We start from the raw sequence: 25,739 nt of genomic DNA on the forward strand, positions 1-25,739 counted from the left end.
CTCATCGCTTCCAGTTTCTTGGACCATAGAGATGATCGGGGCCATTCAGTCTCTGATCAGCTCTATGGTAAACTGGCGGAACTGCCGGCTGCACTCTCGGGTTCCCCCTGGTGGGACGAGAGAGTTTGGGAGGGACGTGGCAGGAGGCAGGAGAACGGGGACAGCCCCCCCTGCGGCTTTTAAAAGCAATCCAGCAGCTTATTAGCTGTTAGGATCGCTTTAACAAGAAAACTGACCATCGGATGGATGAAGAAAAAAAAAAAAAAAAAAAAAAAAAAAGTAGGTATCACCCCGGTATAACCACTCAAAGCCCAGCGACGTACCGGTATGTCGCTGGTCGATCATGTGGTTAAAGCTTAAATCCAGCCGCTTCGGAAAATCTGCTGGCTTACTATAAGCCTAGTCCAATGAGGTGCATGCCACCCCTTGAACTTCCCTTATTTACAACAGATTCAGTGAACGCCAGCAGTACAGCTATCACTACACTCCCGGTGCTCTAAAAAGAGGGACGCGGCTTTCCTATACAGGATCTCCCTCTGCTGTTCATTCACAGGCGCCTTTGTATTTTGTGAAAAATTAAAAAAAAACTTCCCCTTTAAGACCATTGGGCGGAAGTGAAATTTGACGTCGCTTCTGTCATCCAATGGTATACAGCCGAGTGGGGAGCCATCATTCCCTCACTCAACTCCATGCCTCACAGGGGAAAGGACCCGATTGTCTCCGCGGCTACCAACCGCTCTGGTAAGCGGCGGAGACCACTGGGGAGCGGCGGGGAGGGGGGGGGTGGGCACCTCTCCCACCACCGATAAAAGCGATCTTGCGGCGAATCCGCAGCAGAGACCACTTTTATCCGAAAGCGGACCGCCCGCCGTTTTTAAAAATCCTGGGGTAATGGCCGCTATCTGCTGCAATAACAACGGTATTTAAACGCCAAAGTACCGACGTACAACAAAGTGGTTAAAAAAAAAAAATGGCGCCGTTGACATCCCTGGGTAAACCGGACGTGATGTCACGGTCATCGATTCCGGGTTATCAGAGCGGAGATTCGATCAAAGCTTTTGTTTGGGTGTCTGACTAGAAGGCGGACGTGCCAGCTGGTCGCTCAGGCGTTCCCGGTGGTGACGGGAGAGAGCCTGAGCAAATCCGCTGTAGGGGGCGGGAGGGAGAGGGGCACCCGCCCCCCTCCTGCTGCTTGTAATAGCAATCCAGCAGCTAGTTAGCCGCTCTGATTGCAATTGCAAGAGAGCTGACCTTCAGCTGTAAAAAAAAAAAAAAAAAAAAAAAAAAAACGGTACCAGGGTGATGCCTACAGCTGCATATCATCCCGGTACAACCACTTGAAGTCACATGACATCAAGCGGTTAATAAATAAATAAGTCCACGGGGTGGCATGCACTATGATCCCGAACAGTACAAAGTGGCTAAACTCCTGCAGTTCAGTTTCAACTCTCTCTCGACTTACCCGATTGGCTGTTCGTCACTTGTGACGGTGAGCAGAGTTCCTCCTCTTGGGTCATTGGGACCATCTCCAAGAAGACCGCGGGGTGGAATGCCGACTTGCGGGGGAGGGCCTCTCTGTACGGGGGCTCGAGGATCCGGGATAGGACCTAGGTTTAGAGATAGAGGCATGCGTAAGATTAGTTTGCTCTCTTTCAATATGTATTGTGCGTTTACATGCAAGGAAAAGAATGTCTAATATCATTTTCACCACGTCTTCCCAAGATTAATGATTAACCCCCCCCCAATAATTAAGATCCAACCAAACACGGGCAGAAGGATTTTTCTTTTTATCTAGAAACATAGAAGTTCCGAATCAAACCCATCCACATAGGTTGATCATTAAAGAGGACCCTGCCGTGGCAAATGAAAAAGTCCGCCAGCTCCCTGCCCACCCAAGACAAACGACTTTAACCCCTTTCCGCCTGCCCTGGCGTCCCTTTACATAGCTTGAACCAGGGCCGCCGATAAAGGGGGTAGCACTTGCCCTCCTGAGCATGGCCCAGGCCCCATAAGTTCAACGGGGGGGGGGGGGTCAAAGCAGCAGAGGTGGGCACAGTAACTGAAATCAATCTCTCTGCAATCTCCCTGTAGCCCTCTCTGTGTTTACAAATGCTTTAGTTTATGAATGAACAGGGAGCCTCTGTATGGAGTGCTTCCTGTTCATTCACTCTGCAGCAGAGAAAGGATTGAGGAATAAAAGATGGAGGAATAAAAAAAAAAGACTGAGGAATTAAAAAAAAGACTGAGGAATAAAAAAAGACTGAGGAATAAAAGGAATGAACAGGGAACCTCTGTATGGAGTGCTTCCTGTTCATTCATGCTGCACCAGACTAAGGATTAAGGAATCTGTGTCCTCAATCTCGTTCTCTGCCCCAAAAGGGAGACGTTGGGGGGGGGGGTCTAAGACCCCCGACTTGTCACCAACCCCCAAAGAGCTGTTAAAAAAAAATGTAAAAGAAAAAAAGGGGTGGGCTTTAATGACCCAAAGGCTGTAAAGATACCAAGCCAAATAAAAGAAAAAACAAAAACCAGGAAAGGGAGATCCATATACAATTGTACAAAAAAAAAAAAAAAAAAAAGGAAGAGGAAGAAGAGGAAGAAGGGAAAGCTTTAAGCATTTCTACGAAAAAAAAAAAAAATAAATAAAAAAAAGGAAAGGAAAAAAAAGTCAAAACAATTCTACAAAAAAGAAAGAAGAAAAAAAAAGGGGGGAAAGGGAAAACCATAAACAATTCTACAAAAATAAAATAAAAAAATAAAAGGGAAGAGGGGAAAGGGAAAGCTCTAAGCATTTCTACGGAAAAAAAAAAAAAAAAAAGGGAAAGGAAAAGTCAAAACAATTCTAAAAGAAAGAAAGAGAAAGAAAGAAAGAAAAAACCATAAACAATTCTGCAAAAAGAAAGAAAAATAAATAAATAAAAATAGGGGGGGCGCAAAGGGAAAACCATAAACAAAAACAAAAAAAAAAAAAAAAACAAACAAACAAAAAAAAAAGACACAAAACAATTCTAGAAAAAAAAAAAAAAAAAAACATAGGGGGGAAAGGAGCTCCAGCTTCGACACTTGTGGGGGCTCAAATGACATCAACATGCTTCCTGCCAGAGCTAGAACTCCAGCAGGAACACATTCCACCCCATTCCCCGAGCGTGTTCTTGCAGGATTTCGAGCGCCCATGGTGGTTTCCCCTGTGCCTCCCGGAAGTGTCAGAGGCTGGGACCAAGATTTGTTTGTATTGAGGAATAGGAATTGAGGTAGGCAAAAAAAACCTTCCATTTGCCATGAAGGGTCTGCCTAAAAAGGTGTATGTTATGTATGTAGAGAGATTTACCTTCACTTCCTGTCCTGTAGAAATTTCCATCTTATTGGTCATTATTAGGCTATTAGATTAAAAGCTCCCATGAGCAGAGCCCTCCTAACCCTCTTGTATTGTACTGTACCTGTGCGGTCACCCCTTTATAAAGGTAGAGCACTGCACAAACTGTCAATACAGAAATCCTGTATAATATTAATAGGAACAGGTGTCCCCGATTTCCTATCACCCCTTGTTCTAGTGACAACTCTTAAAGTTTGGATTTTCCCTCATTTTTTTTTATTTCTTTATATATACACACACATATACAGATATATAATATTAATATAAATAATGATATAAACATGAATAATAATTATATGAATAATAAAAATATATTATGAAATAATATTACTACTACTATTATATATTATTATTCATAATAATTTTTTATTATAATTATATAATAGTAATAATAGTAATAATAATAATAATAATAATAATAATAATATGAATAATGATATGAACATGAATAATAATTATATGAATAATAAAAATATGAAAAAATATTATATAATATTGTTCATATTTCTTTTTATTATAATGTTATAATAATAATAATAATAATAATAATAATAATAATAATAATGAGGGTTGCACTGATACTTTTGGTCAAGTACTTGCCGATACAGAGCACCGATATTGTGTGGTGTGATTTGCGGCAATACAGAAAACAATTGGTGCAAATCGCACTGGAAAGAATCGCATGTGATTTTCCCCACTACCTGCATGCGCGTGTATATAAAAAAAAAAAAAAAAAAAAGGGAAAAGTGCCATCTAGTGGACAGTTTATTTTTTAATTTTTTTTTTAGAAAACTCACAGTACATATCTGTCCACATGCTAAATAATCCACATAAGTGGCCGGCTCAGCCGACGGTAGCAAATCAGGGCCGCTGGAGGTGCTCACAGGGCTGGAGGAGACGTTCCGAGGCTGCGCCTGTACAGGGCAGAAGTGACGTCAGCTTGAGGGGGCGGATCACCTCGACATCTCCTCCAGCTCTGTGAGCACCTCCAGTGTCCTGTGCATGCAGGCTCTATGTACTGAGAGTTCTAAAAAAAAAAAAAAAAAAAAAAAAATTTAAACTGCCCACTAGATGGCGCAATAATTTATTTCTACACACAGAAGCAGTGTGGGGGGGGGGGGGGAATATTGCACGCGATTCTTTGTAGTGCGATTTGCGCCCATTCATTTTAAATTGACACAAATCGCACCACAAAAGTATTGTTACCGGGAGCACTTGGGATACTCGTGCAAACACTTAGTATCGGCACCGGTATTGGTGCATCCCTAATAATAATAATAAATGTTCTGTATAATTTTTTAATTAATCACCATACTCCCTGTAAAAGCATATCAGTGAATATAAAATAAATTGTACAAATATTTACACACATACACATGCAGATAATGGCAGACAAAGCATAAAAGTATGGATTGCAGGTCATGCAGCGGATTTTGTACGTGCGATTTTAAGTCTGTGGGGAGTCGCAACATTAAAAAAAAGTTACACAGAAGGTTCTTTTGCAATGCAGGAAAATGTCAGCCAATCACGGTGCAGATTCAGCGCGAGCGCTGCAAGTCCAAAGTCACGAAAAGGAGACAACCGGTTAGTAGGTTTACCAAACTCCTAATGTGGTGATGATTGTTCAGTGATAGGTAGCTTATGACCCGGGCAGGGCATTGTGGGATTGAGGGGGAGGGGGGCGGGTATGTTTAGCCGGGCATCACCAAAACGCTCACTGCATGAGATTCCAGATAACTGTCCAAGGCACACTTATGGGTCATTTACATTTGCTTTAAAATGTGGCATTGGACATGACTTTTTTAAAGTGCCAATCAAGGCTCCTGTTGCTAAATAAAATGGCCACCTTACAGTCCTGGTCACATGTTGCGTTTGCTTAAAAAATTATCCCCATGTCACTTTCTTGGTGCTTCAAAGCATCTCCAAAGCCTCCGTAGAAGTCTACGACGGCCAAAGCCTCCGTAGAAGTCTACGACGGCCAAAGCCTCCGAAGAGGTCTACGACGGCCAAAGCCTCCATAGAGGTCTACGACGGCCAAAGCCTCCATAGAGGTCTACGACGGCCAAAGCCTCCATAGAGGTCTACGACGGCCAAAGCCTCCGTAGAAGTCTATGACAACGCTCACTTACAGCACCTGGGGTGGCTTTTTATTCAGCTTTAGCTTTGATTTTTGTTTTGGGGGGTATTTTTGGTATGAGATATCCCAGGATTACAGTCCTGGTCACATGTTGCGTTTGCTTAAAAAATTATCCCCATGTCACTTTCTTGGTGCTTCAAAGCATCTCCAAAGCCTCCGTAGAAGTCTACGACGGCCAAAGCCTCCGTAGAAGTCTATGACAACGCTCACTTACAGCACCTGGGGTGGCGGGCTTTTATTCAGCTTTAGCTTTGATTTTTGTTTTGGGGGGTATTTTTGGTATGAGATATCCCAGGATGCACTGGGAAACCAACAAGCAAAACTGAAATACATCAGCAGTCACTTCCGGTTCATGTGTGTATATTCTGGGTGTGTCTGGTGCAGAGACATCACATCTGGTGTCCAGTGTGGAGCAGCAGGAAGGTGAGCGGGGACCGGACTGAAGCAGTACACGAGCAACATGGGAACGCTATAGTGGAAGGTGAGTTGGGACCAGAGAGAGAGGACTGAGCGACAAAGGATCAGCAGAGCTGGGGGACCGGAGGAGGAGAAGAGAGAGCGAGAGAAGAGCGAGAAGAGAGAGCGAGAGAAGAGCGAGAAGAGAGAGCGAGAGAAGAGCGAGAAGAGAGAGCGAGAGAAGAGCGAGAAGAGAGAGCGAGAGAAGAGCGAGAGAAGAGCGAGAAGAGAGAGCGAGAGAAGAGCGAGAAGAGAGAGCGAGAGAAGAGCGAGAAGAGAGAGCGAGAGAAGAGCGAGAAGAGAGAGAGAGAGAGGAGCGAGAGAGAGAGAGAAGAGCGAGAGAAGAGCGAGAGAAGAGCGAGAGAAGAGCGAGAGAAGAGCGAGAGAAGAGCGAGAGAAGAGCGAGAGAAGAGCGAGAGAAGAGCGAGAGAGAGAGAGAGAGAATAGCGAGAGAGAGAGAGAGAGAATAGCGAGAGAGAGAGAGAGAGAATAGCGAGAGAGAGAGAGAGAGAATAGCGAGAGAGAGAGAGAGAGAATAGCGAGAGAGAGAGAGAGAGAGAATAGCGAGAGAGAGAGAGAGAGAATAGCGAGAGAGAGAGAGAGAATAGCGAGAGAGAGAGAGAGAGAGAGAGAGAGAGAGAGAGAGAGAGAGCGAGAGCGAATGAGAACAGAGAGAGAGAATAGAGAGGAGAGAAGAGAAGAGAGAGAGAGAAAAAAAAAAATCAGCAAAGCTGGGGGTTACTACTGAGCAGGGGATCAGCAGAGCTGGGGAACCGAAGAAAAAGAAACTAGCAATGCCACATGTGGTGCGCAGGGTGGGAGCTCCTGCGGGAGCAGGAAAGCTGAAACCAGAGAAAGAAGAGAATCAGCAAACCAGAGGACCAGCAGAGCTGGGGGTTACTACTGAGTGGGGGGATCAAAGATGGGGCTTATTACTGAGTGTGGGATCAGCAGAGACGGGGGGGTTACCACTGATTATGGGGGGGGGGGGGGATCATGTGACCTTGGGTCCAAGTCGCCAGCCCTCCATCACATGGTAGAGCAGGGATGTCATCTGGGTAAGCGCTGGCACTGAAAAATACAGGATGCAGATGGGAAGTGGCGAGGAAGTGTGGATCCTTTAGATTGTAAGCTCAATGGGCAGGGCCCTCCTATTCGTTCTGTATTAAAACGTATTATAATTGTACTGTCCCCCTTTATATTGCGCAAACAGTTGGCGCTATATAAACTCTGTATAATAATAATAATCCTATGCTGGAGGGGTGAGCTATCGGGAGGTCCTGAGTGGGCAGGAGACAGTGTCCCTTTGTATCCAGTCCATTGCTGCACTGCTAGGAAGGATTGCATGGTGGTTTTTATGTTGCAGTGCACCCGTGTCATCACTGGAGATCACAAACTGCTAGAGTCAGACAGCCATAGATTAGAGGGTGTGTCCAGGGCAGGACTGGGAAGTGAGAAATAGATCCGGGATCCTCCTTATGGGCTCATTTACACTTTGCTTCAACTTTAACCGCACAATAAAAGCGCTAACCACTTCAACATGCTTTTTTTAATGCTTCAGAGATGCTTTTTTGAAGCTTTAATGAAGATTGGCAAATGCTCTTGTGTGCTGATTTTTGATTTGTTTGAAAGGGGCCCAGTAGAACCCCACCTCAGCGGCACCCCCGCTCAGAAGATCCTTACCTCAGCGGCACCCCCGCTCAGAAGATCCTTACCTCATCGGCACCCCCGCTCAGAAGATCCCCACCTCATTAGTACCCTCGTTCAGCAGATCCCCTGCTCTGCGCCCCACCGCTGGGCCCGTGGGAGGGGGAGAGCGCCCCACCGCTGGTGCCCCCTGGGAGGGGGAGAGCGCCCCACCGCTGGTGCCCCCTGGGAGGGGGAGAACGCCCCACCGCTGGTGCCCCCTGGGAGGGGGAGAGCGCCCCACCGCTGGTGCCCCCTGGGAGGGGGAGAGCGCCCCACCGCTGGTGCCCCCTGGGAGGGGGGGGGTCCCATTTTTGGGGGTCAGGGGGAGGAATAGTCCCCCAAGGGATGAATAAAAGGCAAGCACAGGGCCGCATCTGGCCTGTGGTCCACAGTTTGGAGACGGCTGATCTAGCCACACAGGTAAATGGGGTAATCACACAGCAGAACCAGGTCTATAATGGAAGGAGGGTTCCTGCAGTCACTGGTTCCCCACACACAGTCAGGTACCTGATACTCTCTCTACTGGAGCAGGACCAGATGGGGGCACTGGAGAGTGCTGCATGCTTCCTTCCATGGACAGCATGAAAAAAAAAGACCAAGACACATTTATAACATGAAAAGAAAAAGAAAAAAAAAAAAGAAGTATTGGCATACTAAACGCAGGACAGAAGAGGAAAGTCACAAACCATATACACAAGTCTACTCAGTACCATGTCAATCAAAAAAGTATGTTAATTAGAGAATAAATTAAACCAATAAAAAAAAATTAAAATAAAAATTAATTAAAAAATAAAACCAAAAAAAGTCTTGAAAATTCAACATCTTGCAGATCAAATAGCAGGCGTGCTGCTTTAACCACTTTGCGTCCGGGCCAATTTTGACATTTCTCACTTCATAACATTAAAAATTAGCATTTATGCTAATAAAATTACTTAGAACTTCCAAACCATTACTGTATATATTTTCCGAAAGCAAAGACCCTGGAGAATAAAATGGTGGTTGTTGCAATTTTTTTTTATTTCGCCTGATATTTGAATAGCAGAGCGGTTTATCAAACTCAAAATTTTTCTGGGAAAAAAAAAAAAAAAAAAATTATACACTCTAATGCATACAAACACAATACCCAATTTTTTTGGTAAAATATAAAAGATGATGTTGCATCAAGTGTCAAGATTTTATAATTATGTAGGCCCGTGAAATGGTGACATTTGTGACACTTTAATAGCCATTACAGGTTACCAGTTTAGAGTTAAACGTTCATGGCGATACCTCACGTGTAGTGCGATTGCCATTTACTCATGTGTGAGAGACCTACATGCGGGTTAGCATTTGCGCATGAGCACTGTGGGGGGGGTACTTTTAAAAAAAAAATATTTTATTACTCATTTTAAATTTAAACTTTTTTTTTTTTCTCAATTTTTTTACACTTCCTCATTAGAATATATTTATAATAATGTAAAAATTATATATATATATATATATATATATATATATATATATATATATTCTAATGAATATTAATATTTATATGTGTGTATATATGTATATATATATATATACATATACATACACACACATACACACACACACACACACATACACATATACATACATATACACACACACACACACATATACATACATATATACACACACACATATATACATACACACACTTTTTCAATTTTTTCGACTTTCTGTAAAATACCGGTATATAGTAAACAATAATAATAAAAAAAAAAAAAAAAAGTATAAATATATATGTTTGTTTATATTCATATAGGGATAACTTTATTGTTTTTAATTCGTGAAACTTTGTCTTTTCCAAAAAACGCATAAATATATATATTTTCCTCTTTCTGCAATAAAACAGTCGATGAAAAAAAAAATATATATATGTTTTCATCACTTGTAGCCAAAATGTATTGTATTACATGTCATTTGTAAAACCAAACAAAAAAAACCCCCAGTAAGTGTATATTGATTGGTTTGTGTGAAAGTTATAGGGTCTGCAAACTAAGGTATATATCGATTTTATAATAATGGTGGTAATCAGCAGGACTTATAATGGTACTGATATAGTGTGGCGTCCAATCTGACACGAACAGACGAACTGCCACTGACATCAACAGTGGCAATAATACAAAGATCAGTGATAATACTAGGCTTTTAACTAAAGATTTAAAAAAAAAAAAAAAAATGCGCTTGTAAGACCGCTGCGCAAATTTGGTGTGACAGAAAGTATTGCAACGACTGCCATTTTATTCTCTATGATGTTAAAAAAAAAAATATATATATATATATATATAACGAGGCTCTGTCTTTAAGTGATTAATATTGTTCCTTTTACCTTTATTTATTTTTAGATTTCCTCTTTACATTTTTTTTTTTTATCACTTTTATTTCTATTACTAGGAATGTAAACATTCCCTGTAATAGGAATAGGGCATGACAAGTCCTCTTCTTGGAGAGATGTGAGGTCTATAAGATACCAAATCGCCAGGCTGCAAAGACCGAGATCCAAAAAAATAAATAAAATGAACTGTCTTGGCCTTTCTAGCCGAGTCCCCGGCTTTGGTTTTCATCTGCCGGCCCGGACGTGACGTCATGACGCCGCGGACGTGACGTCATGACGCCGCGGACGTGACGTCATGACGCCGCGCCCAGGACTCCAAGGGTCATAGAGATTGACTGGGGATCATCTGGATCACCAGAAATCTCTATGCTCAACTTCCAGTGGCGACTAAATCGTTCTCCGGCTCTCCTATCGCACAGGCAAGCCGGGGGAAGCACCGGAGGGCTCCCACCACCTGTAAGAATGATCAAGCGGCTGAACTGCCGCTATGATTGTTCTTATGGTGCAGAGAATCGACCGACCGAACAAGATGTAATCTGGACGATGCCTGCAGCTGCACCCATCATCCAGATACCCCCAAAGTCCAGGACATCATAAGACGTACCTTGGGCGGGAAGTAGTCCCCCTCAGCTGTTGTCGGACTACAAGTCTCATGAGACATTGCAAGGCTGACCGTTACAAGCATGACTACCAAAAGGCAGGAGGAACTTGCAGTTCCCCAACAGCTTGGGGGGGGGGGGGGTCTAGTTGAGCACCCATGGTCCAAACTGATTTCAGAAGAGCGACCTCACCAGGTCTGACTACTTCAGAAGATCTTCTCAATGACAAAATATTACTTCTAAAATGTAAGAAGAGGAGGCGGCACGGGATGAACGAGAACCAGGAATTCCTCAAATGAAGCCGAACACTTCCTGGTTCCTACTTTCAATCACAAGTACGGATGTTATGCCTGAAAATGTTTTTTTTTTTTTTTTTTTTTGGGGGGGGGGGGGGTCACTCACAGATTACCCCTCCCCCCATCCAGATACTGCTCTAGAGAGCACATCTCCCTGCAACCAAATATTCATTCATCGATTTTTACCTTGAGGTCTCTCCATAGACATTCCTGGTCCCGGAGGCATCCCTTGGGGCTGTAAGACTCCTACAATAGAAGAAAGACTATAATCTCTGAGATTTAAAGCAGATGTATAATGCAAGTATACAATACCTTTACTTGTCTCCCCCCCCCAAAAAAAAAAAAATACTTCTCTCGAGTCACTGGGTCATTCTGCTGCCTTTGCTCCTCAGTAAGATCAAGTTTGGTGGGAGGAGCCAGCAGGCTCCTGTAAATGTCAGAAAACCCCATCTTGAGTGTTATAGGAAAATAAACACATTCCTAGCATCCTTTTAGACGTGCATCCTGACGGCCACTGCTCGTATGAAGTGCAAGGCGTTTAAATTGAAGCAGGGGCTGCAAAGAGAGTCTACGCATTTCACGCTGATGTAGCGCTTACTCACGACACGAGTCAGCGCAAAATCAGCTTGAAACGCGTAGACTCTTCTGTTTTAAAGCAGAAAGTAAAACCTTTTTTTTTTTTCAAAATCTTTTTTTTTTTTGGTTTATAGTATAAAAAAATAAAAATAAAAAACCGCCGAGGTGATCAAATACCACCAAAAAGAAAGCTCTATTTGTTGAAAAAAAGAGGACATTCATTTTATTTGAGTACATGTGGGCATTGATAGGTGGCACTGGTATACACTGGTGGGCACTGGCAGGCGGCACTGATGGGCAGAGCTGATCGGCTTTTTTTTTTCTCTTCACACTGTCAAAAAAAAACAAAAAAAAAAACTGATTACCGATCTTCTGTTTACATCACGTGATCAGCTGTCATTGGCCGACAGCTGATCACGTGGTAAAGGGCCGGGATCTGTCAATGAGACTCGGATGATCACAGAGTGCGCCGCGCGCTCCTCACAGGGGGCGCGCGGGGAACGTGCAAATGTGAGGACGTCTATTGACGGCCTCCCGGCAATGTAGGTCCGCGCTGTAGCCGTCAGTCGGCTATAGCGCGGATGGAAAGAGGTTAATATAAGGACACTTATCCCACGATGTCAGAACCCCTAGCTGATTCGTCAATCGGCTTGGGGTGCCGGCGCCTTCACTAAAGGAAACAGGAAGTGAAGCCTTGTGGCTTCACTTCCTGGCCGCGTAAGGGGTGGGAAGAAATGTCATTGATCGCTGTGCGGCGATCTTACCCGGAAGTGGGAGCGGGTACCTGGGCCAGCCCCGAAGAGTAAATAGGATCAATAATACACAGCTTTAGGCTGCATTCACACCCGAGCGTTTCGTTTTCAGCCAGAAAGTCGCGCGTTTTTACTGCGGTTTTTTATTCCTTCGGATTTTGACGCATTTTTGCAGTCAGAAGGTCACCAATCTAAAAAGCAGAAAAACCACCTGTAACCTGCCCAAAAAAGAAGCTCATGGACTTTTTTGAGCTTCAGGCGTTTTGCTTCAGGTGACAAAAACGCTCAGATGTGAACAGGGGCCATTGAAATTAATAGGATTTTGCTTGTTGGGTAGTTTTTCGGATTTTTTTGGGGCGTTTTACAAGCTGAAAACACTCCAGGTATGAATGCAGCCTTATGTCCATTCACTGGAACGTATGGTTCTCGGCTCCAATCACAAGCTAATTTTTTAAAATTTTTTTTTTTATACATTTTAAAGTAAAATATAATTAATCTTACAACCTTGTGGTCCTGGTCCTGGTCCCGGTCCGGGGTTTACCATGGGACCAGGCATGCCACCTTGCATGCCCCCTTGCATGCCACCTTGCATAGGGAGAGGTTGCATCATTGGTGGTCCTCCATTCACATGCATTGGTCCCTGCGGGAAAAAAAAAAGAAAAATAGCCCAATATAGTAAATAAAAGTGATAACATTACAAAACTACATATATAGAAAAAACAGCGCTGGCAACTGGCACAATATGTGTAAATATGAATGTAGCTACAAGTGGATAATATCACATTATATATATATATCCCACGATGTCAGAACCCCTAGCTGATTCGTCAATCGTCTTGGGGTGCCGGCGCCTTCACTAAAGGAAACATATATCATATATATATATTTTATTTTTCACTACATATTTGTTTTTTTTTTTTACCAAATGCAATTTGTGTGTGTGTATATATTATATATATATATATATATATATATATATATATATATATATATATATATATATATATATATATATATATATATATATATATATATATATATATACACACATACATACACACACAAATTGCATTTGGTAAAAAAAAACAAATATGTAGTGAAAAATAATATAAATAATAAGTCTGTTTTACTTATGGACACATGGGAGGAGCCGGCGATACCCATGGACACATGGGAGGAGCCGGCGATACCCATGGACACATGGGAGGAGCCGGCGATACCCATGGACACATGGGAGGAGCCGGCGATACCCATGGACACATGGGAGGAGCCGGCGATACCCATGGACACATGGGAGGAGCCGGCGATACCCATGGACACATGGGAGGAGCCGGCGATACCCATGGACACATGGGAGGAGCCGGCGATACCCATGGACACATGGGAGGAGCCGGCGATACCCATGGACACATGGGAGGAGCCGGCGATACCCATGGACACATGGGAGGAGCCGGCGATACCCATGGACACATGGGAGGAGCCGGCGATACCCATGGACACATGGGAGGAGCCTGCGATACCCATGGACACATGGGAGGAGCCTGCGATACCCATGGACACATGGGAGGAGCCTGCGATACCCATGGACACATGGGAGGAGCCTGCGATACCCATGGACACATGGGAGGAGCCTGCGATACCCATGGACACATGGGAGGAGCCTGCGATACCCATGGACACATGGGAGGAGCCTGCGATACCCATGGACACATGGGAGGAGCCTGCGATACCCATGGACACATGGGAGGAGCCTGCGATACCCATGGACACATGGGAGGAGCCTGCGATACCCATGGACACATGGGAGGAGCCTGCGATACCCATGGACACATGGGAGGAGCCTGCGATACCCATGGACACATGGGAGGAGCCTGCGATACCCATGGACACATGGGAGGAGCCTGCGATACCCATGGACACATGGGAGGAGCCTGCGATACCCATGGACACATGGGAGGAGCCTGCGATACCCATGGACATGGGAGGAGCCTGCGATACCCATGGACATGGGAGGAGCCTGCGATACCCATGGACATGGGAGGAGCCTGCGATACCCATGGACATGGGAGGAGCCTGCGATACCTATGGACATGGGAGGAGCCTGTGATACCTATGGACATGGGAGGAGCCTGTGATAATTATGTACATGTGATTTTTTCGGTTTTTATTATCAATAAATTAGCAAAGATTTCAAACAAACTTCTTTCACGTTGTCATTATGGGGGATTGTTTGTAGAATTTTGAGGAAAATAATGAATTTAATGCATTTTGGAATAAGGCTATAACATAACAGAATGTGGAAGAAGTGAAGCGCTTTTCAGGATGCTCTGTACATAGGCAGAGTTCCGTCCTGTGACCGTCCTTGCTGAACAAGCAGAGTTCCGTCCTGTGACCGTCCTTGCTGAACAAGCAGAGTTCCGTCCTGTGACCGTCCTTGCTGAACAGGCAGAGTTCCGTCCTGTGACCGTCCTTGCTGAACAGGCAGAGTTCCGCCCTGTGACCGTCCTTGCTGAACAGTGGGTGCCAGTGGACATCCATTTGCCGGCACCTGCTGATCGGCTATTGCTGTGGCTAATCACAGCAAAAGCGCCACGCGTGCCCCCCTAACCCGGAAGTGCCGGATCATGTACTATGTACGTGATCTGGCGCAGGAGAGCCACTCTGCCGCCGTATAACCAAGTTATGTGGACAGCAGGTGGTCATTCAGTAGGTGTAAACAGAACCATTTAAAAAAAACACATTACACCGATAGAAGAAAAAAAATTATTATAAGGCTTACCACAGGTAGCTGCTGGGCAGGAACATTCTGCTGATTGAGAGGTCCAGAGGGTCCCTGGCCTGGCGGCTGCTGGCTTCCGGGAAGCATGGTTGGCAATACGGTGGGACGGTGAAGGATTTTCTAAGCAAGAAACACACAAAGCTGAGCAACAGAAAATGTGAATCACAAGATAATATTTGCATGCAATGATCAGTAAAGCCAGTACTCCATGGGGCAATCAAAAGAGAACTAGTGATACAGCGAGGGGAAAAAAAAAAAAAGAATTTGATTGGCTGCTGATTTTGTACATAGTAGGTGAGGTCGAAAAAAAAGACACAAGTCCATCAAGTCCAACCTGTACGTTCATCCCACTGACAAAGAAACGATCAGTCTATCATTTTATTGGTCGGTTTATTATAACAGTGAGAGACAGAACAACAAAAAAAATATCCAGAAAAACGCATTTAAAAAAAGTTATAAATTGATTTGCATTTAATGAGTGAAATAAGTATTTGATCCCCTCCGGCGAAACATGACTTAGTACTTGGTGGCAAAACCCTTGTTGGCGATCACAGAGGTCAGACGTTTCTTGGAGTTGGCCTCCAGGTTTGCACACATCTCAGGAGGGATTTTGTCCTCTTTGCAGATCCTCTCCAAGTCATTGAGGTTTCCAGGCTGACGTTTGGTAACTCAAACCTTCAGCTCCCTCCACATATTTTCTATGGGATTAAGGTCTGGAGACTGACTAGGCCACTCCAGGACCTTAATGTGCTTCTTCTTGAGCCCCTCCTTTGTTGCCTTGGCCGTGTGTTTTGGGTCATTGTCATGCTGGAATATCCATCCATGACCCATTTTTCAATGCCCTGGCTGAGGGAAGGAGGTTCTCACCCAAGATTTGATGGTACATGGCCCTGTCCATCGTCCCTTTGATGCGGTGAAGTTGTCCTGTCCCCTTAGCAGAAAAACACCCCCAAAGCATGTTTCCACCTCCATGTATGACGGTGGGGGATGGTGTTCTTTGGGTCATAGGCAGCATTCCTCCTCCTCCAAACATGGCGAGTTGAGTAGATACCAAAGAGTTCGATTTTGGTCTCATCTGACCTCAACACTTTCCCCCAGTTCTCCTCGGAATCATTCAGATGTTCCTTATCAAACTTCAGATGGTCCTGTACATGCGATTTCTCGAGCAGGAGGACCTTGCAGGGGCTCCAGGATTTCAGTCCTTCACGGTGTAGTGTGTTACCGATTGTTTTCTTGGTGACTATGGTCCCAGCTGAGATCCTTGACAAGATTCTCCCGTGTAGTTCTGGGCTGTTTTCTCACCGTACTCATGATCATTGAAACTCCACGAAGTGAGACCTTCCATGGAGCCCCAGACCGAAGGAGATTGACAGTTATTTTGTGTTTCTTCTATTTGCGAATAATCACACCGACTGTTGTCACTCTCTCACCAAGCTGCTTGGCGATGGTCTTGTAGCCCATTCCAGCCTTCTGTAGGTCTACAATCTCGTCCCTGACATCCTTAGACAGCTCTTTGGTCTTGGCCATGGTGGAGAGATTGGTGTAGGTTTGCAGTTGTGCCATACTCTTTCCATTTTCCAATGATGGATTGAACAGAGCTCTGTGAGATGTTCAAAGCTTGGGAGATTTTTTTTATAACCTAACCCTGCTTTATACTTCTCCACAACTTTATCCCTGACCTGTCTGGTGTGTTCCTTGGCCTTCATGATGCTGTTTGTGCACTAAGGTTCTCTAACAAACCTCTGAGGGCTTCAAAGAGCAGCTGTATTTATACTGAGATGAAATTACACACAGGTGGACTCTATTTACTAAATTAGGTGACTTCTGAAGGCAATTGGTTCCACAGGATTTTAAACTAGATTTTATATTTTGCTATAGAAAAATAATGTATAATGTTTAGAAGTCATTTTCTAGCAAAAAATACTGATTTAAACAAAAAAAAAGTACAGGTTAAACAAAAATGAAAACTCTAAAGACAACCAACCAATCACTACCCTCTATAGCAGGGATATGCAATTAGCGGACCTCCAGCTGTTGCAGAACTGCAAATCCCATGAGGCATAGCAAGACTCCGACAGCCACAAGCATGAGACCCAGAGGCATGATGGGACTTATAATTTTGCAACAGCTGGAGGTGTAATTGCATATCACTGATCTATAGGAACAGTGACATTTAACTGATTCAGTTCAGCAGCTTCTTACCATGGCGATTTCCGGATCCACAATCCTCATGACCACCTGTGCTTGAAGGAGAGCATAAGCCAACTGTGGGTTCTGCAGCAGCATGTTCCGAGCTTCCTGAGGACTGTTCTGTACACACAACTGTATAAAGAGAAGAAAAAAAGTCTGTTTAAAAATGTTCCCCAATATACAGTATGAAGCTTTATTTCACCCTCACACTGTGGACAAGCTGAAAAAAAAAAAAAAGAAAAAAAAAAAAGTTGGACAACCATTAAAGAAATTTGCGTTCCAAATATTGACTCCTATGAATACCTTTGGTTGGAGTAATATTCTGTAGGCCAGTGGTCATCAACCCCTGTCCTGGGGACCCACTAACAGGCCAAGATAACTGAAATACATCCCAGGTGATATCATTTGCTGCTCAGCGATTGCCGTATTCTAGTCTGCATCTCCCCCCAAGGTAATACATAAAACCTGGCCTGTTAGTGGGGCCTGAGGACAGGGATGATCACCACTGATGTAGTACACCTTAGTGTATGAATCATTGCAAGAAATCCTGGTCACACATCACCCTAACAAATCTCAAAACTACTTTTAAAGGGGTTCAGTGATCAGAATAGGAATTTAAAGAGTGACCCCACCAAAAAAAAAAAAAAAAAAAAATGACAGAGCTGAATTCTATGCACCTCTCCCCTAGGCCTTCCCCAGGCCTCCCCTCCCCCTTAATCTGACCCCCAGCCCTCTTCTCTTTCCTCAGACCCCTAGCCCTCCCATATATAGATATATCTCCATCTCTCTCTCTCTCCATCTCTCTCCCTCTCCCTCTCCATATATTTTCTATCTATCTCTATATATATCTATCTCTATATCACACACACACACATATATATTATATATATAGCGCGATGGAGATATAGAGAGATGGAGACAGACAGACAGATGGGAGATATAGAGAGAGAGATGGAGAGATATTAATATATATATATATATATATATATATATATATATATATATATATATATATATATATATATATATAATTTTTTTTTTTATTATTATTATTTATATATCTATATATTTTGGAGTCACCTAAAGAAAACATTCAACTTTGGAGCTAAATGAACTCTGTCCTACTCACCTTCATTTGTTTCATGAGTTCAAACATCTGTTCAGGGGGTAAACTGGCAACGGCTCGGCTTATAGACTCCGGCGCGTCCTCTGGAGACACTGGATCGCCATACGGGGACTCTATTATGGGGGCACCGGTTCCTAAACCTAGGAAAAAAAAAAAAAAAACCAAACAATCAAAATAAAAGCCCACTCAACTACACAGTGCTGCTATGGATTACAGACAACAATGAACCATCAAAAGCAAACTCAAAAGTCCTAGAGGACGGTCCATCACTGCTTTGTACAAACAACCACCAGCGGTACATTTAGCCGCAGGAATCCGCTGAAGTCTTGCCACAGCCGCCACATTTCTCTGGGTCAAGCTGACGAATTGTGATCCGCAATGGATTGCTTCGTCAGCAGCTACAGTGAGGGGGGAAAAAAGTATTTTACCCCCTGCTGATTTTATAGATTTGTCCACCAACAAAGAAATGATCAAAAGAATTGTCCTCTTTGCAGATCCTCTCCAAGTTATTAAGGTTTCCAGGCTGACATTTGGTAACTCGAACCTTCAGCTCCCTCCACATATTTTCTATGGGATTAAGGTCTGGAGACTGACTAGGCCACTCCAGGACCTTAATGTGCTTCTTCTTAATTTACTCCTTTGTTGCCTTGGCCGTGTGTTTTGGGTCATTGTCATGCTGGAATACCCATCCATGACCCATTTTCAAGGCCCTGGCTGAGGGGAAGGAGGTTCTTACCCAAGATTTGATGGTACATGGGGCCCGTCCATCGCCCCTTTGATGCGGTGAAGTTGTCCTTAGCAGAAAAACACCCCGAAAGCATAATGTTTCCACCTCCATGTATGACGGTGGGGGATGGTGTTCTTGGGGTCATAGGCAGTATTCCTCCTCCTCCAAACACGGAGAGTTGAGTTGATACCAAAGAGCTGGATTTTTGTCTCATCTGACCTCAACACTTTCCCCCAGTTCTCCTCTGAATCATTCAGATGTTCATTAGCAAACTTCAGATGGACCTGTACATGTGTTTTCTTGAGCAGGGGGACCTTGGGGGCGCTGCAGGATTTCAGTCCTTCACGGCGTAGTGTGTTACCGATTGTTCTCTTGGTGACTATGGTCCCAGCAGAGATCATTGACAAGATTCTCCCGTGTAGTTCTGGGCTGATTCCTCACCGTTCTCATGATCATTGAAACTTCACAAGGTGAGACCTTGCATGGAGCCCCAGACCGAGGGAGATGGACAGTTATTTTGTGTTTCTTCCATTTGCGATTAATCACATCAGCGGTTGTCACCCTCTCACCAAGCTGCTTGGCGATGGTCTTGTAGCCCATTCCAGCCTTGTGTAGGTCTACAATCCTGTCCCTGACATCCTTGGACAGCTCTTTGGTCTTGGCCATGGTGGAGAGATTGGAATCTAATTTGCTTCTGTGGACAGGTGTCTTTTATACAGGTAACAAGCTGAGATTAGGAGCACTCCCTTTGAGTGCTCCTAAGCTCAGCTTGTTACCTGTATAGAAGACACCTGGGAGTCAGAAATCTTGTTGATTGATAGAGGATCAAATACTTATTTCACTCATTAAAATGCAAATCAATGTATAAATTTTTTTGAAATGTGTTTTTCTGGATATTTTTGTTGTTATTCTGTCTCTCACTGTTATAATAAAACGACTATTAAAATTATAGACTGATCGTTTCTTTGTCAGTGGGGCGAACGTACAAAATCAGCAGCCGTTCAAATACTTTTTTTTCCCCCTCACTGTACTAAGCAGCCAATCGGGAGGGGATATGCTGCTTTCCACACGCCTGTTTGTGGCAGGATCTAAGTACTTTCCTACCGCAGGCCGTCATACGACGTCTTGGGCTTTCAGTGGGGATATCTGAACGACTGGGAGCAGCTGCAGGCATCATTCAGACATCGATTTTCTCAGCCGGCGATTCCCCTGCACCATAAGAACACTCATAGTGGCTGTTCAGCCACTCGATCGTTCTTACAGGCAGCAGGAGGGGACATTCCCCTCCCTTCCGCCGGTGCGTCTGCCGGCTCGCCTGTGCGATCAGCGAGCCGGAGAGGGAATTTGTCGGCGCCAGAAGTTAGCCATAGAGGAAACCAAGGGCCAGATGGTCCCCGGCAGTCTCTATGACTCTCGAAGGCCTCGGGCACGACGTTATGACGTCACGTCCGGTGGAAGTAAACATTGCTGGGGACTCGGCTGGAAAGCCCGAGATCGTTGTTTATTATTATTATTTTTTTTTTTTTGATCTCAGGGTTTCCAGCCTGGGAGGAGAGATGTCTTATAGACCCCACATCTCTCCATAAAGAGGACCTGTCACACACCGATCCTATTACAAGGGATGTTTACATTCCTTGTAATAGGAATAAAAGTCATCAAATTTTTTTAAATTTTATTTTAAGCAGGGAAAGTGTAAAAATAAAAAAAATTCAAGTAATAATAATAGTATACCACAAATATAATGAAATGCAAACCAAGAAAATCTACAAACTTTTTAGCTCCTCCTTGTTCTTCTCGCTGGCTGCGTTGTCCACTCGTAGAGCGCGCCCGCTGAACTCCCTCCCGTTTAAATTGCGCATGGCGCTGAGGGCCGTCTCTTGGTCTTGGTATTCACAGAAGCCATAGCCTTTGGGTTTTCCAGTTTCTCTGTCATACACCAACCTGAAACAATCCAAAACATTTGTACGGGTGAGTTTAAGTTTTTTTAACCACTTCAGCCCCCGGAAGGTTTTACCCCTTTCTGACCAGGCCATTTGTTGCGATACGACACTGCGTTGCTTTAAAAATTGCGCGGTCCTGCGATGCTGTACTTAAATAAAATTGACGTCCTTTTTTTTCCCCCCACAAATAGAGCTTTCTTTTGGTGGTATTCGATCGCCTGATGAGGCAGCACTATTGGGCTGTTTTCAGTCCATTTAATGGCGTTTGGAGATACAAGGCTTTTTATAGCTCCTTTGTGGCAAGTGCATTACCAACAGGGGACTACTTGAGCACGAGGTTTCTTTCGGTGATGGCCTTCAGGCTTTGAGGCCCCCAGGGGGGGGTTAACATTGCGGGCGCGCTCCCGAGTCCAGCATTTGCATCCATAGACATGAATACCGGTCTCTGCCCCCCCCCACCTCCTGGCGCTCGCGTCATTGGATTTGATTGACAGCAGCGGGAGCCAATGCTATCAGTCTATCCAATCAAGACCTGGGACCCCATGGAGAGAGGGAGAGCGCGTCTCCGCCGACAGAAATACGGGGCTCAGGTAAGTAAAACTGGGGGACTGGGCGGTCACTGCCAGGTGGTTTTTCACCTTAATGCATAGGATGCATTAAGGTGAAAAAACACGAGGGTTTACAACCCCTTTAAAATGTTACGGGAGAAGTGCCATGCCAAGCTGACCAAGATCTCCCAGGAGCCAATGCAAAAATCGGAAATGACGTCCGCGGCCGCTAAAGGAGGAAGTGAAATTAGATATAGGCTTAAATCAGGTAAGTGAACAGAAAAAAAAAAAAAAAAAAATTGCCGATTCGTTTTAAGGATACACATTAGTGCCGCATGGCGAGGAGTGAAAAATGTGGGTGGAACTCCGCTTAAAAAAAAAATAAATCCTGACCCTGACCTTTACCCAAACACTAACCCCGACACTGACCTAGATCAAGGTATTTTTTTAAAATTTTTCTTTTCTAAAAATCAGACTTTTTTTTCCACTATCTCTTGCAAGGCCAGAGAATGATACAATGTATCTCTCGGGTCCATTTAGAGGACAGAAAACACAGGGGCGGGCCTCACAGTGACTGATTACTGCGATAGCCAATCAGAGGCTATTACAGCGATCAGGTGACCAGGAAACCAGCCATTTCAGGGGGGCCCCCCCTGATCATTAGAACGGGGTCCAGGGCTGTCGATGAGACCCCGGTCCCTGTGCTGGGAGTGATGCTGTGTGGCGCACACTCCCAGAACAAGAGGAGATGCGCAAATGTGTGCCCCCCCCCCCCCACAGTGTTGTGGCTCCGCCCCCGTCCATGTTTGCCCGTTCACATAGCACAGCCAGTGATGGGGCGCCGGCGCCGCCACCACCACGTCTATTACCAATGGATACTTTTCTATCACCTATAGTGAAATACTTTACCTGAAACTGACTACAGGCCCCACTTCAGAGAAGATATCCTTCAGCTGCTCCTCTGTGGCCTCATAGGGAATATTTCCAACTGTGGGAGGAAAGAGGAAATGATTAGTATAAAAGGAATAGAATGAGGAAATGTTATTTAATGTCTACCCGAATCTTCACTGCAAGTCCCCAGCATGGGTACATATTAAAAAAAGTATTACCACTATAACATTTCATCTTGTGGAATGCAACCCCCCCCCCCCCCCCCCGGGGACCAAGTGTATTAAAGTATAGGTCCTGTTCTGATTTGTGGCCGCACTGCGCAGCAAAAGCACATTTTTATGTTTCTGATGGCTGTCAGCTCCTCCCCAGGCTGAGGCCCAATTTATGGGACTTCCTGTTATGGAGATACAGCACAGCACTGGCGACCATCTCGATTTTTGGTATAAAGAAAGCAGCACTGGGCTCTTGAATGACGGCACTCATCTCCAGAGTGTAGTGTACCTGATGCTGAAGACAAGTGCTGTCACTCAGCCCTTATTAGATATACTACTCCTTCTGAGAAGTGTTGGTTGAGAAGAAGCTAGTCATATGGTTGGGAGGGGTAAAAAGAGCTTAGCCACATAGGGGTGGGGAATGTGGTAGGAAATCTCAGATACATTGGGGTTGGGGGTATCTAGTAGCAGAGCCACTTGGGGTGATCAGGCATCCAGTAGGAGGAGAGCCTAGTCACATTGGGGGGGATCTGATAGGAGGAGAGCCTAGTCACGTGGGGTAGTGGGGGGGTGATAAATCTGATAGGAGGAGAGCCTAGTCATGTGGGGTAGTGGTGGGGTGATAAATCTGATAGGAGGAGAGCCTAGTCACGTGGGGTAGTGGGGGGGGGTGATAAATCTGATAGGAGGAGAGCCTAGTCACGTGGGGTAGTGGGGGGGTGATAAATCTGATAGGAGGAGAGCCTAGTCACGTGGGGTAGTAGGGGGGGGGGGTGTGATAAATCTGGTAGGAGGAGAGCCTAGTCACATGGGGGGGATCTGGTAGGAGGAGAGCCTAGTTACATTGGGGGGGGGGGGGATCTGGTAGGAGGAGAGCCTAATCACATTGGGGGGGGGGGGGGGTCTGGTAGGAGGAGAGCCTAGTCACATGGGGGGGGGGATCTGGTAGGAGGAGAGCCTAGTCACATGGGGGGGGATCTGGTAGGAGGAGAGCCTAATCACATTGGGGGGGGGGGGGGTCTGGTAGGAGGAGAGCCTAGTTACATGGGGGGGGGGGGGATCTGGTAGGAGGAGAGCCTAGTCACATGGGGGGGGATCTGGTAGGAGGAGAGCCTAGTCACATGGGGGGGGATCTGGTAGGAGGAGAGCCTAGTCACATGGGGGGGCGGGATCTGGTAGGAGGAGAGCCTAGTCACATGGGGGGGGGGGGATCTGGTAGGAGGAGAGCCTAGTCACATGGGGGGGGGGATCTGGTAGGAGGAGAGCCTAATCACATGGAGGGGGGATCTGGTAGGAGGAGAGCCTAGTCACATGGGGGGGGATCTGGTAGGAGGAGAGCCTAGTCACATGGGGGGGGATCTGGTAGGAGGAGAGCCTAATCACATTGGGGGGGGGGGGTCTGGTAGGAGGAGAGCCTAGTCACATGGGGGGGGGATCTGGTAGGAGGAGAGCCTAGTCACATGGAGGGGGGATCTGGTAGGAGGAGAGCCTAGTCACATGGGGGGGGGGGGGATCTGGTAGGAGGAGAGCCTAGTCACATGGAGGGGGGATCTGGTAGGAGGAGAGCCTAGTCACATGGGGGGGGATCTGGTAGGAGGAGAGCCTAGTCACATGGGGGGGGATCTGGTAGGAGGAGAGCCTAGTCACATGGGGGGGGGGATCTGGTAGGAGGAGAGCCTAGTCACATGGGGGGGGGGGGATCTGGTAGGAGGAGAGCCTAGTCACATGGGGGGGGGATCTGGTAGGAGGAGAGCCTAGTCACATGGGGGGGGGGGGGGATCTGGTAGGAGGAGAGCCTAGTCACGTGACCTGTCAAAGTCAGTCCTCTCCACCAATCAGTAGGTGTTTGGGCCCATCTACATTTCTCTGTTGTGCTGTAATGAGGTGACCCGGTAAAATGAATGGAACATCAAAATGTCCCGAAATCCTGACCTAAATTTTGGTAATGTGTGTGCTAACAGACTGCAATCAATGTAAATAGGCCCCTGTGTGCGGGGTTATGTGGACAGTGCACAGGGGCCCCAGCTCCATTATACACTGGGGGCCCATGGAGGAGGAGCTCACACAGGGGCCCATCTCCATTATACACTGGGGGCCCCATGGAGGAGGAGCTCACACAGGGGCCCATCTCCATTATACACTGGGGGCCCCATGGAGGAGGAGCTCACACAGGGGCCCATCTCCATTATACACTGGGGGCCCCATGGAGGAGGAGGAGCTCACACAGGGGCCCATCTCCATTATATACTGAGGGGCCCCATGGAGGAGGAGCTCACACAGGGGCCCATCTCCATTATATACTGAGTGGCCCCATGGAGGAGGAGCTCACACAGGGGCCCATCTCCATTATATACTGAGGGGCCCCATGGAGAAGGAGCTCACACAGGGGCCCATCTCCATTATACACTGGGGGCCCCATGGAGGAGGAGGAGCTCACACAGGGGCCCATCTCCATTATATACTGAGGGGCCCCATGGAGAAGGAGCTCACACAGGGGCCCATCTCCATTATACACTGGGGGCCCCATGGAGGAGGAGGAGCTCACACAGGGGCCCATCTCCATTATATACTGAGGGGCCCCATGGAGGAGGAGGAGCTCACACAGGGGCCCATCTCCATTATACACTGGGGGGCCCCATGGAGGAGGAGGAGCTCACACAGGGGCCCATCTCCATTATATACTGGGGGCCCCATGGAGGAGGAGCTCACACAGGGGCCCATCTCCATTATACACTGGGGGCCCCATGGAGGAGGAGCTCAGTATCACACTGCTCTATGGATATAACCCTGTCCTCCGAACAATGAAAACCCCTCCTCACCGAACACCGATCTCAGGGATCTATCCACCGCCGGGTCCCGTACACTCAGAGCCGCCATCATCGTGAACACACAGACACCGCGGTCCGACACACAAATGCTTCCGCCTCGAGACTTCCTGTGCACATATGTGACCGTCCCTGCTCCACTTCCGGGTGACACTGACACAAGGTTCCGGAACTAAAGTGTCCCCCTACGCCTCAGACTGAGAGAAGAGCACACCGACCAGGTCTGTCTATGGACTATGAGGGTCTCCAGGGGCTGAGGTGTATGAG

At 45.9% G+C, this 25,739-nt stretch overlaps 1 protein-coding gene across 1 annotated transcript in view; it reads right to left on the reverse strand.

Moving 5' to 3' along the window:
- CSTF2 (cleavage stimulation factor subunit 2) overlaps positions 1-25,733 on the reverse strand; it is a gene marked incomplete in the record, with an annotated part of 26,433 nt that extends 700 nt beyond the window's left edge. The window contains 10 exon segments of the mRNA XM_073600717.1: positions 1,463-1,607; positions 8,163-8,222; positions 11,093-11,152; positions 12,739-12,874; positions 15,014-15,133; positions 17,216-17,335; positions 18,333-18,469; positions 20,828-20,997; positions 22,454-22,532; positions 25,467-25,733. Coding sequence (XP_073456818.1) covers positions 1,463-1,607; positions 8,163-8,222; positions 11,093-11,152; positions 12,739-12,874; positions 15,014-15,133; positions 17,216-17,335; positions 18,333-18,469; positions 20,828-20,997; positions 22,454-22,532; positions 25,467-25,527 — 1,088 coding nt within the window.
- Positions 25,734-25,739: the final 6 nt, after the last annotated feature.

The sequence above is a fragment of the Aquarana catesbeiana genome, linkage group LG09 (assembly GCF_042186555.1).
Source record: "Aquarana catesbeiana isolate 2022-GZ linkage group LG09, ASM4218655v1, whole genome shotgun sequence".
Classification (NCBI taxonomy): domain Eukaryota; kingdom Metazoa; phylum Chordata; class Amphibia; order Anura; family Ranidae; genus Aquarana; species Aquarana catesbeiana.